At 33.5% G+C, this 13,598-nt stretch overlaps 1 protein-coding gene across 1 annotated transcript in view; it reads left to right on the forward strand.

Annotated features, from left to right (window-relative positions):
* The first annotated feature begins 2,982 nt into the window (after positions 1–2,982).
* The window catches only part of LOC141296223 (cysteine-rich motor neuron 1 protein-like), a 60,115-nt gene continuing 49,499 nt past the window's right edge, over positions 2,983–13,598 (forward strand). The window contains exons 1-2 of the mRNA XM_073827496.1: positions 2,983–3,506; positions 12,241–12,402. Of these exons, the coding sequence (XP_073683597.1) occupies positions 3,206–3,506; positions 12,241–12,402 (463 nt within the window). The 5' untranslated portion in view covers positions 2,983–3,205. The remainder of the gene's footprint in view (positions 3,507–12,240; positions 12,403–13,598) is intronic.

The raw sequence follows: 13,598 nt of genomic DNA on the forward strand, positions 1-13,598 counted from the left end.
AATTTACCTGTATTGTTTTTACATTTTAGTTTATTTAGTTTTGCCTATTTTCATAACAAAAATGAGACATTTAGCTAAAATAAAATTAGTATTAAATAAAATGTGTATAATGAAAATATCTTTTACTATTTAAATTTCATTGTGATTAATGACCAAGTACTCAGAACTCAAATTATGCATCATTCAACAGATTTATATCTCATTCAAAAGTTACATCTGTTTGAACGCCACGCTCTTTCTCCTAAACCTCTTCAAGTCGTGACACGCGTGACCATCCGCTCCACCCTCACGTCTGTGATCTTCTGCTCTGTGACTTTGTGGTCTGTGCATCTGATGGCTCTGTAAGTAAAACTGATGACTGACTCAGTAAACACCACTGAAATGTGTAAACGCAGAAGAAAGCAGGGAAGACATTTGTCCTCTGTTATTCCTCCATAACAGGCTCCTGTGCTCTCTGACCCCGTCACCTTTGACACAGAGGTGGAAACTTGACCCTTAACATCATCAGAGCAGAGGTCAGAGGTCATGGTGTGTGTGTGTGTGTGTGTGACGGATGACTCTATCTGTGCCGTAACACTCCAGTTTCTCCTTTAGATATCTGCACGTCTGACATGGACAGGCGACGTGTCCGAGAGACGAGCTGATGGACGTCTGACAGCATGTTAGTGACGTCTGTGTGGAAGCATCTCCTCTCAAACTGAAGTGCTGCTGGACTCGCACTCAAATAGCTCAAATCCTCAACTTATCTCAGGACAAGAGCTAGAAAACTTGTGATGGAAACTGGCTTTGCTTTCCTGAGGACATCAACACAGAACTACACACTGCAAAAAATGCTTTTCTTAGATTTTTTTGTCTTGCTTCCAACCAAAACATCTAACAATTCTTAAATCAAGAAGGATTTTCTAGACAAGTAAACATTTTCTTGTTTTCAGAAAAAACAAATTCAAAATTAAGTGCATTTTTGCTTAGAACAAGCTAAATAATCTGCCAATGGGGTAAGCAAAAAGATATTTCAAACAGAAAACCAGATTGGCAGATTATTTTGCTTGTTTCAAGCAAAAATGCACTTAATTTTGACTTGTTTTTTCGGAAAATCTAGAAAATCCTTTTTGATTCTTGATTTTAAGATATTTTGGCTGGAAACGAGACAACAAATCAAAGTAAGAAAAGCATTTTTTGCAGTGCAACTAAATAAGCAATATTACACTTGTAGATATGAGATATGGCTGCGCTGCAAAAAATGCTTTTCTTACTTTCAGATTTTTTGTCTTGTTTCCAGCCAAAATATCTAAAAATTCTTAAATCAAGAAGGATTTTCTAGATGAGTAAAAATTGTCAAAATTAGGTTCGTTTTTGCTTGAAACAAGACAAAAAATTTTACTAATCTAGATATTTTGGCTGGAAACAAGACAAAAAATCTAAGTAAGAAAGGCATTTTTTTGCAGTGTAACTAAATGCAAAATGCTTTTCTTACTTGTTTCCAGCCAAAATATCTAAAAATTCTTAAATCAAGAAGGATTTTCTATAGATGAGTAAAAATTATTGTCTTAAAACTACTAAGTACACTCTTAAAAATAAAGGTGCTTTAAAAGGTTCTTCAAGCGATGCCATTTTTGGTTCCACAAAGAACCATTCAGTCAAAAGTTCTTTAAAGAACCATTTCTTGCTTACCTTTTTATAATCTGAAGAACCTTATTTGCCACAAAGAACCTTTTGTGAAACAGAAAGGTTCTTTATGGAACCATTTAGACAAAAAGGTTCTTCTGTGGCATCGTGGAGCACCTTTATTTTTAAGAGTGTACTGTAAGCAGAGTGAACTGTGAAACGGCTCTTGGAGTTCTGATATCACTTTAATATCGCACTCTTATTAGCCAATCAGATTCGAGGACTAGAAAGAACTGTTGTGCATATACACTGTCACTCAAATGTTTGGGATCAGTAAGACTTGTAATTTTTTTTAAGTCTCTTATGCTCATCAAGGCTGCATTTATTTGATTAAAAATATTGAAAAAAATATTGTGAAATAATATTGCAATTTAAAATAATGGATTTATATTTTAATATATATTAAAATATAATTTATTCCTGTGATGCAAAGCTGAATTTTCAGCATCATTACTGCAGTCTTCAGTGTCACATGATCCTTCAGAAATCATTCTAATATCCCGATTTATTATCAGTGTTGGAAACAGTTGGAGTAATGATGCTGAAAATTCAGCTTTGCATCACAGAAATAAATTCTACTGTAAAGTATATTAAAATAGAAAGCCGCTATTTTAAATTGCAATAATATTTCATAATATTACTGTTTTTTCTGTATTTTAAATCAAATGAATGCAGCCTCGGTGAGCAAAAAAAGGCTTCTTTAAAACACATTAAAAATCTTAGTGATCCCAAACATTTGAGCGGCACACAATTCGTGACCTGAACTCTCTCTGATGGAGGAGATGAAAAGAAAACAGAACATTTGGAGGCGAACCGTTCATGCGCCTCATGAATCAGACAGTGGAAGATGGATGTTTTGGAAACACAGTTCATTTGACATTCATGATGTTCATGTCATCATCCATCACTGTTGATTACTGCAGTCTGTGTTCACATGTAAACCAGAAACTTTCTGTCAATGCTTATTAGTGGAAAGTGACTTAAAGAGTCAAACTTTGATTATAACAAGAAAGAAAGACAGACATTTAATGAATGTAATTTAAAATTAACATTTCAGTTTATTTAAAAAAATGTCAAAATTAATTATACAGAAAACGGACAGATATAAAAGCAACATGTTTCTGAAAAAACAAAGAAATTGCAAAGCAATAGTCCACTGATAAACGTGATGCTTCATTCATTTGTGTGAATGCGCGCACACGCTCTTTCGCTGCTTGTGATTGGACGAGCTCCGCGTCAATCATCCTCAGGAGGCGTGGCTTTGATATCTCTCTCCTTGTAACGCGTGTTTGAGACTCAGTTTGAGTGTCAGTGATTCAGTGACACGGACAGGATCATCATTATAATCACTGTAACAGCTTCACGAGCACATTTCACTCACTGGAAACTTGTATTATTCCCAGCGAGGACCGTAAAACTGAAAGTCTGTGGGAAGTTTGTTGAACACTACATTTCAAGAGTCACATTTTGGATTTGTTTGGATTTGCGCGTCTGCGCCTTCATGTTTGAGACTTTGTGAACTTCATCAAAGCGCGTCCCGATGTGTCACCAAAGTTGGTTGTGGGTTTTCAGTGTGTTGTGCTTCTGCGCTCGGACGATTGGGGCTCATGAGTGCGCACCGTGCGCGCTCCGCTCGTGCCCGCTGGTCAGCGCGTTCGGGTGCGGTTCGGGTCGGGTTCTGGCCCGTGACCCGTGCGGCTGCTGCGAGCAGTGCTCTCGGCTGGAGCTTGAGTTGTGCGGCGGGCCTGACTGGATTCTGGGCTACTGCGGATCCGGACTCACCTGTGCGGCGCTCAACAGAACCGGACCCGCGGTCATACCTGAGACAGGTGTCTGCAGAGGTCAGTGACGCGTGTGAGCTTTAACATGAGTTTCTGAAGCATACAGGGTTTGGAAATGTTTCTCTAGTTTGTCTTCTTGTGCATCACTTCATGATTGATTGATTGATTGATGTGGTCAGTTGATTTTGTACTCAAGTTGGTTACAATGACAGTACCATGGTAAAGTGATAGTATCAGTTGGTAATACAATGGTACTTTGATATGTAGCATGATATTGATTGATATATATACAAAAGCACATGATACTCCAACAATACCTTGTAAAACCATGGTACATGTCCAAATACATGGTATTTGCCATAGTTTGTCCAAAATAATATAGTATTGCAATGGTACATGTCTAAAAACATGGTATTGCCAAAGTTCTTTGTCCAAAATACGGTAGTGTCACCATGGTACATGTCCAAATACATGGTATTTGCCATAGTATTCCAAAATACTGTAGTATAACCATGGTACATGTCCAGATGCATGGTATTTGGCATAGTATGTTTAAAATAATATAGTATTGCAATGGTACATGTCTAAAAATATGGTATATTGCCGTAGTTCCTTGTACAAAATCCTATCATATCACCATGGTACATGTCTATAAAACATAGTGTTTGCCATTGTAAGTCCAAAATACTATAGTATTGCCATTGTATGTGTCCAAAAACATGGTATTTGCCATAGTTATGTGTCTAAAAAAAAAAAGAAAGAAAAAAGTATTCCCATAATGCCATATCCAGAAAATAATACCAAGTACTTTTAGTACTTTTTAGTTAATTTACAGTTATTTTGATTTACATTTTGTGTAATGAAGAGTAGTCTGGTTATTCCCGATTTGCTCAGTTAAAGTGAATCTAGGTTTAGCATCTTGAGCCAATCTAAATTTTCATTTGGTTCATACCTCATTGATTTAATAATGACGCTGATGTAACTGCACGAGATGATTTGGCTCACGTTTGACCACAGTGTCCTGTGAGTTGATCTATGATGTGATATTAGGCTCCCGTCCAAAAGTTTAGTCAGGAAAGGTCATAATGGCAGGCTGGAGCTGGACTTTCTCCAGGTCTAAACACTTGGATTGCTCCGGACGGCTGAGCGAAAGCAGAAGTCGCTCTGTGGGGAGGTTCTGGAGATCAATTAGCCCTCGTCTTCATCTTCCTCCTGTGGGGTCTGTGGTTCATCCCGAGGGATTGTGTCCTTGATTGGGTTTTATTTACTGGGCAGTGTTGGGGTTAATTCCTTCACAAATGATCTGCTTTGAAAGAGTCTGGCTTAATGGATGCTGTGATTGAGTTTGTCTGCGGGTCTCGATCTTGAAATCAACACCTATGTTACTTTTGAGAGCCAGAGGTCTTAAAGTAAAAAGTCCTTTTACTGCCTGTGCTTTTTCACTGTGTGGTCAGTTTTCAGAGTGTGGTCATGGGAACTGAATGCAGATGTAATATGAGCATGCCATGGATTTGAGGTTAAATAATTATTGTAATTTTTCAGCCACTGATTAACCAGCATCTCTTTAGCATAGTAATACATTATTCATGATTGTCATCATTAATTACTACTTCCCCCCATTATCGAAGAAATTAATGAGGCTATTTATATTCTGACATGGCTGAAGGCGAACAGAAGATGTGACAATGAAAAGAGCTTGTTTAATATTGTATATCGGTCCTTTTTTGGGTACATCAATTTGTCAAACGCTCTTGAAAATGAAGGTTCTTGTCATTGGTGGTTCCATGAAGAACCTTTTGTTTAATGGAAAGGCTCCATGGATGTTAAATGTTTTTTACAGATGCCAACTTTTATTTTTAAGTGTTTAGTGCTGATCTACACTACATCATCGGTATTGCATAATTAAAGCTACAGTGTGTTTTTTCCATACAACTAGAGCCTCCAAACACAATAATGACTGTTTTCAAACAGGATTCCTAAACACTGGTTTAATTCGAACCCATCTTTGTCAGTCTGACTGCCTGTTTATTCTTGACTATCAGAAGTCTCGAGTACTTCCTCTGAGGTCAGTCCTTGATGTCGAATGTCTCTCTTACTTGGTCTGGACGCCAAGAAAAATGGTCTGCATGTCCTTCTGTTAGTCTTTTAATACAGATAAAATATCAGCTTCCCACATTTGACCCGTAACTATTATAAGAGAAACAACAATAGTGAGAAGGACGCAAAATGTTTGCGTCAATGTTGAAACTGATTAAACAAGTTATCGTGTGGACTTTAGATAGCAACACTAGACCAGACTGTTTTTATTAAAGACTAATCTGTGTTCAACCAGTATGTTTCTGGGGAAAAGTCATAGTATTGCCATGGTGTCATGCCCAGAGGACCTCTGATAAGTGGAAATACTTTTGCACTTGTTTTGATTCCCATTTTGATATTTTAACTTCCGTTTTGTATAGTACCTTTTCCAAAAGACTGTACTATTGTCATGGTATATGTCCAAAAACACAGTATTGTCTGGTAAATGCTATAGTATTGTCCAGGTACATGTCCCAAAAATATGGTATTGTCCCCTAAATACTATAGTATTGCCATGGTACATGTCCAAAAACACACTATTGTCCAGTAAATGCTATAGTATTGCCATAGTACATGTCCATTGGACATGGTATTGTCCCCTAAAAACTATAGTATTGTCTAAGGATATGTCCAAAAAACATGGTATTGTCCCCTAAATACTATAGTATTGTCTTAGTACATGTCCAAAAAACATGGTATTGTCCCCTAAAAACTATAGTATTGTCTAATGATATGTCCAAAAAACATAGTATTGTCCCCTAAATACTATAGTATTGTCTAATGATATGTCCAAAAAACATGGTATTGTCCCCTAAATACTATAGTATTTTCTTAGTACATGTCCAAAGAACATGGTATTGTCCCCTAAATTTTATAGTATTGTCTTAGTACATGTCCAAAGAACATGGTATTGTCCCCTAAATTTTATAGTATTTTCTTAGTACATGTCCAAAGAACATGGTATTGTCCCCTAAATACTATAGTATTGTCTTAGTACATGTCCAAAAAACATGGTATTGTCCCCTAAATACTATAGTATTGTCTTAGTATGTGTCCAAAAATTATGGTATTGTCCAGTAAATACTATAGTATTGTCTTAGTACATGTCCAAAAAACATGGTATTGTCCCCTAAATACTATAGTATTGTCTAAGGATATGTCCAAAAAACATGGTATTGTCCCCTTAAAACTATAGTATTGTCTGAGTACATGTCCAATGGGCATGGTATTGTCCCTTAAATACTATAGTATTGTCTTATTACATGTTCAAAAAACATGGTGTTGTCCCATAAATATTATAGTATTGTCTTAGTACATGTCCAAAAAACATGGTATTGCCCCCTAAATACTATAGTATTGTCTTATTACATGTCCAAAAAACATGGTATTGTCCCCTAAATACTATAGTATTGTCTTATTACATGTTCAAAAAACATGGTATTGTCCCATAAATATTATAGTATTGTCTTAGTACATGTCCAATGGGCATGGTATTGTCCCCTAAATACTATAGTATTGTCTTAGTACATGTTCAAAAAGCATGGTATTGTCCCCTAAATACTATAGTATTGTCTTAGTACATGTCCAAAAAACATGGTATTGTCCCCTAAATACTATAGTATTGTCTTAGTACATGTCCAAAAAACATGGTATTGTCCCCTTAAAACTATAGTATTGTCTTAGTACATGTCCAATGGGCATGGTATTGTCCCCTAAATACTATAGTATTGTCTTATTACATGTTCAAAAAACATGGTATTGTCCCATAAATATTATAGTATTGTCTTAGTACATGTCCAAAAAACATGGTATTGTCCCCTAAATACTATAGTATTGTCTTATTACATGTTCAAAAAACATGGTATTGTCCCCTAAATACTATAGTATTGTCTTAGTACATGTCCAAAAAACATGGTATTGTCCCCTAAATACTATAGTATTGTCTTAGTACATGTCCAAAAAACATGGTATTGTCCCCTTAAAACTATAGTATTGTCTTAGTACATGTCCAATGGGCATGGTATTGTCCCCTAAATACTATAGTATTGTCTTAGTACATGTCCAAAAACATGGCATTGTCAAGTAAATACTACATTATTGTAATGATACATGTGCAAAAAACATGGTATTGTCCAGTAAATACTGTAGTATTATCATGTTACATGTGCAAAAAATATGGTACTGCCCTCAAAATACTCTAGTATTGCCATGGTGCATGTCCAAACACGGTATTGTCCGGTAAATGCTATAGTATTGCCATGGTACAAGTACCAAAAAACAGTATTGTATGCTGAATACTGTATTATTACTGTAGTACATGTCTAAAAAACATGGTATCCCCCCGAAAATGCTCTAGTATTGTTATTGTCTGGTAAATACTATAGTTTAAGTCCAAAATAACATGGTGTTGCTGTAGTACCTTTTCCTAAATGCCACAGTATTACCATGGTACATGTCCAAAAACATGGTTTTGTCACCAAAATACTGTAGTATTATGGTGGTAAATCTCCAAAAAAACATGATATAGTCCCATAAATATTTTAGTATTGCCATGATACATGTTGAAAAGCATAGTATTGCATAGCAACTTGTCCAAACTACCACGTAGTAATATTCCCATGGTACTTGTCCACAAATAATGGTAATGGCATAGTACTTTGTCCAAAATACTATAGTATTACCATATTTAGAAGACCAATGTTTGACTGTTGAATTTTTAGTTAGCTAAGACATGTTTATTTAGATGATTTAGATTACTGTTTTGTTACTACAAAGTTTAAAATGTCCAAATTGTCAAATCATCCAAAGTGAGGCTTGTAAATAAGACTTTAGATGGCAGAACAAGTTTCCTGTGTTTATTCATCCTCCTGGATTTTCTAGTTTGATCCAGACTCTGTTTGGTAAACCTGTGCAGATAAACACGAACCAGTCTCTGATCGGTGGACGTGAACAGATGTGCTTTGTGGGCTCCAGTGTTTGGGGTCGTGTGAAAATATGAAAATATCCTCACAGGAAGTATTCTTATGGAAAAGACGTTGGCGGAGCGGATCATTCTGAGGTGACAGGAAATAATAGGGAAGGTTTTGGCAGGGCGTCCGATGGCTGGTTTGAAAGCCTGTTTGTGATGGCGCTGTCTGCGTGAGAAGAACAGCGACGTGGGTTTCCACAAATGGGACGTTTCTGTGCCAAATGCACCAATATCTGGCTGCTTTGGTTTCAGCGCTCAGTCACGTTTAAGAATGAGGTTACTGTACTGGCCAGTTTGTGCCTCATAATACATCAAAGAACATGCTATACCTCAATTGTTTCTCCTAGACAATAGTGTGATGAGTGGAAGAGTTGAGCTGATATCCTCATCCACTCTAACTCTACGTCTATTTTTATTTGTCCTTGGTACTTCTAGAATAGAAACACCTCTCTATAGTATTGCCATAGGATTTGGCCAAAGACATGGTTTTCCATAGTACCTTATCCAAAATACTATAGTGTTGCCATGGTACATATCCAAAACATTCTATTGCCCCCAAAATTCTATAGTATTGCCATGGTGCATGTCCGAAACATGGTATTGCCCCAAAATACTATAGTATTGCCATTGTACATATCCAAAACATGGTATTGCCCTAAAAATACTATAATATCACCATAGTATAAGTCCAAAAACATGGTATTGGCCTGAAAATAGTATAGTATTACCGTGGTACATGTCAAAAAACATGGTACTGCCCCCAAAATAGTATAGTATTACCGTGGTACATGTCCAAAAACATGGTATTGCCCCAAAATACTATAGTATTACCTTGGCACCTGTCGAAAAACGTGGTATTGAGCTTAAAATACTATAATATCACCATAGTATAAGTCCAAAAACATGGTAGTGGCCTGAAAATATTATAGTATTACCATGGTACATGTCCAAAAACATGGTATTGCCCCAAAATACTATAGTATTACCTTGGCACCTGTCGAAAAACGTGGTATTGCCCTAAAAATACTATAATATCACCATAGTATAAGTCCAAAAACATGGTAGTGGCCTGAAAATAGTATAGTATTACCATGGTACATGTCCAAAAACATGGTATTGCCCCAAAATACTATAGTATTACCTTGGCACCTGTCGAAAAACGTGGTATTGCCCTAAAAATACTATAATATCACCATAGTATAAGTCCAAAAACATGGTATTGGCCTGAAAATAGTATAGTATTACCATGGTACATGTCCAAAAACATGGTATTGCCCCAAAATACTATAGTATTACCTTGGCACCTGTCGAAAAACGTGGTATTGAGCTTAAAATACTATAATATCACCATAGTATAAGTCCAAAAACATGGTATTGGCCTGAAAATAGTATAGTATTACCATGGTACATGTCCAAAAACATGGTATTGCCCCAAAATACTATAGTACTGTATTGCTTTGGCACCTGTCAAAAAACATGGTATTGCCCCCAAAATACTATAGTATTGCCATGGTGCATGTCCAAAACATGGTATTGCCATTATACCTTGTCCAAAATTCCTTTTTTCCTATTGCCACTTTGTTACTATGATATTTATAATATACAAATTGTCATAGCAGCACTGTTTTTATTAGAGGATTGAGGTTACTGTGCTAGCCAGTTTGGGCCTCATGATGAATCAGTAACGCATTATAGCTCAGTTGTTTCTCTAAGATGATAGTGAGATCATATCCACATAAACTCTCATTGGTCTGTTTATATTTCTCCTTAGGACTTTTAGAATAGAAACACATCTCCTGAGCAGTTTTCCTCTGCTTTGTTTGGTGAGCGTTTGTGAGCCAAGCCCCAGGAGAGCCTCATGGGGGACCGTAGGAGCCGCTGAAGCCGCTTTGTCTTTGTTTATTCACATGCGGCGGGCTGGGGGGTCTTCAGCCAGAACCTGCGGGAGCCAAAGGGGTTCTGCCTCTGACGTGGATACTCTAGACTTATTTAACACACATGCGGATGGCAGAGGAAAAACACATGAGATCCATGTGAAGGACATGGAGACTCCAAGAGAGCTCACGAGACACATGAGGCAGGGAAAGGCAGAAAGATCGGAGCTGTTTCTAGTGTAGGACAGTTCTGTTTATTCTTTCTTTCTCTTTCAGAGCTCATTCTCGTTTCAATCAAGTTTAAGTTTTGTCTCAGATGATCTCACTGGGGATTTATCGTTACTGTAGATTTGTTTATAAAACAGAAAAATTGTTACTTGACACAAAATAAGCATGAACCTAAATAAAATAAATATTGAAAAACTGCCAAAAAAATGTAAATAAAATAAACTTTATTTAATTTCAGACATTTTTTATTTTAACTTAAGGTAACCAAAATCAACCTAAATATAACCTAAATCAAACTAGAACTAAAGAATTATATAGACACATTAAAAAACAAATAAAATGATAAAGAAACCCAATAAAATTGAAACAAAAAATATAAAATAATGTCAAAAACTATAATAGTATATCAGTGATACTAAAATAACACTGTTAATAAGCTTAGTACCTAGTAGTGTCATTTTAGTATAATTTATATACTATTGTAGTATTTATTAATATTTTGAATGGGCTTTTATTTTTATATTTTCAGTTTTTATTTTAATTTAAGTTTGTTTTAGTAATAGTTTATAATGTGTGTTTTTAGATACTTCAACTTATTTAATTAAATTTTAGCTAGTTGCCAATGCAACATTTCTCATTTTTTGCTAATTTTAACTTGTACTAAAATAAAGTACTAAAAAAAGTTAAATAGTTTAAAACGATAAATAAATATTTTTAAAAATGACAAAAACACAATAAAATTACTTAAAATTTATCTAAAAAAATTAATTAAAATATTAACAGAATTGTAATAGTATATCAATGTTACTACGTGTTTAGTTTATATAGTTATATAGTGTTATTTAAAAATTTTGTCATTTATAATTTATATGCTATGATAGTATTTATTATTATATTTATATTTTTTATATTTTCAGTTTTCATTTTCATTTTAGTTTAAGTAATAGTTTTATGTGGTTGTTTTAGTTTAAGTATTTAACCTGAATTAAATTTATTTCAGCTAATTCTTTTTAACTTGAAGTACTAAAATAACTAAAATTAAATATTTAAAAAAACAATAAATAAATATTAAAAATGACAAAAACACAAGAAAATTACTTAAAATTATAAAATAAATAAATACATTTTTTTATTCAAAAAAAATTTTTTTTTAATTGGCTATAAATGTATCCTTTTTTCAGTTTAGTAGTTTTAGTACTAGTAAATTTTATTTCAGTAATTTGCTAAGACAACATTTCTGATTTTCATTATGATTTTTTTGTGTAATATTTATAGTTTTTTTTATTTAATCTTCCTTTAATTTAACTAAAATAATTTTTAATCACTGATTGTAACTATGAGCAGTAATAATAGTGATGATTGAATACTTGACCTACATTAGAGGAGACACATATGAAGCTTTTTAATGAAGGTAAATCTGAGAACAACAGGCCAAAGTCTCCGCTTTCTCTCCTTCTCAATGCTGTCTCGGAGAAACAATTGAGACATTAAAGAGATCTTTCCAGGCGTGACATTGTTTAAGCATCTCTGTTTGGCGCCGTTCTGTGGAACGAAAGCAAACAAATGTCAGCGACGGCCGAGACGGAGACGAAACGAGCCTGACGGACGAGTCTGGGTTGCTGTGGTAACGTTGTCTTGTTCTCCGCAGCGGTACCCGATGCGACGGATGCGGACGAGGAGGACGAGCGCTGCCCGCTGGTGAGCGGATGTGAGCGTGTGGACGGACAGTGTGTGTGTGAATCCAAACACTCCTGCATCCGGACCTACAGCTATCCTGACAGAGACGCATGCGTGCATGCTGGGAAAGCAGGTGCGTATGTCATCTGACAGAGTTTCTACGGCTCCTTAAGAAGCCTGAATTTTGGTTTAATAAAATATAAGGTCATAAAAAGTCCTTAATGGTATAACAACAGTTTAATTATAATTTTTGAGGTCTTACACATACAGCAAAAAAATATATATTTTTAACAATATTTCAAAATATATCCAAAATTACCAAAACAGTATATTTTCTCAAATATGGTTTAATAATCTATTTATATAAATACATTTTCTGGCAAAAAAAAAAAAAGTATATTATTACATTTTTGGTAAGCGCTTACAAATATATTTTGTCCTCCATATGTTTCAACTAAAACAATAATATATATATTGGATCTGTATGGATATATAGCCATATCCTGGATCTATATATATATATATATATATATATATATATAATTTTTTTTTTTTTTTTTTTTTTTTTAAAGCAATACGTATATTTAAAATATATTTTAAACCAGACAGTATGTTTTTTCAAATATGTTTCAAAGTATATTTTGCCTTTATTTGTTTTTCTTTTTTAGAAAAAAGAATAAATTTACTTAAAATATATTTCTTTTTTTATATATATATATTTGCTTATACTTATATTTACTTAAAATATATTTTGCCCTCCATGTGTTTCCATCCAAGAAAAAGCATATATATATATATATATATATATATATATAAAATATATTTTGTTCAGATTTTTGAAAATGTTTAAAAATAAATAAATATATATATCTGTATATACAAATACATATATAAACATTTACAATTATAGCATTATTATTATTATTTTTAAAGCACTTATATATTTTACATACATAAATGTGTGTGTATATATGTGTGTATGTGTGTGTATATATATATATATATATATTAATATTATTAATTAATATATATTAATATATTTTTTAAATATATATATATTTTTTTTATATATATTAATATATATATTTATATACATATATATAAAAAAAATACATATATATATATATGTATTTTTTTTAATATATATGTATATATATATATGTATGTATATATATATATATATATATATATATATATATATATATTTATTTATTTATTTTTTATATATATATATATATATATATATATATATATATATATATATATATATATATATATAAAAAATAAATAAATAAATATATATATATATATATATATATATATATATAT

Source organism: Garra rufa, chromosome 21 (genome assembly GCF_049309525.1).
Source record: "Garra rufa chromosome 21, GarRuf1.0, whole genome shotgun sequence".
Lineage (NCBI taxonomy): Eukaryota > Metazoa > Chordata > Actinopteri > Cypriniformes > Cyprinidae > Garra > Garra rufa.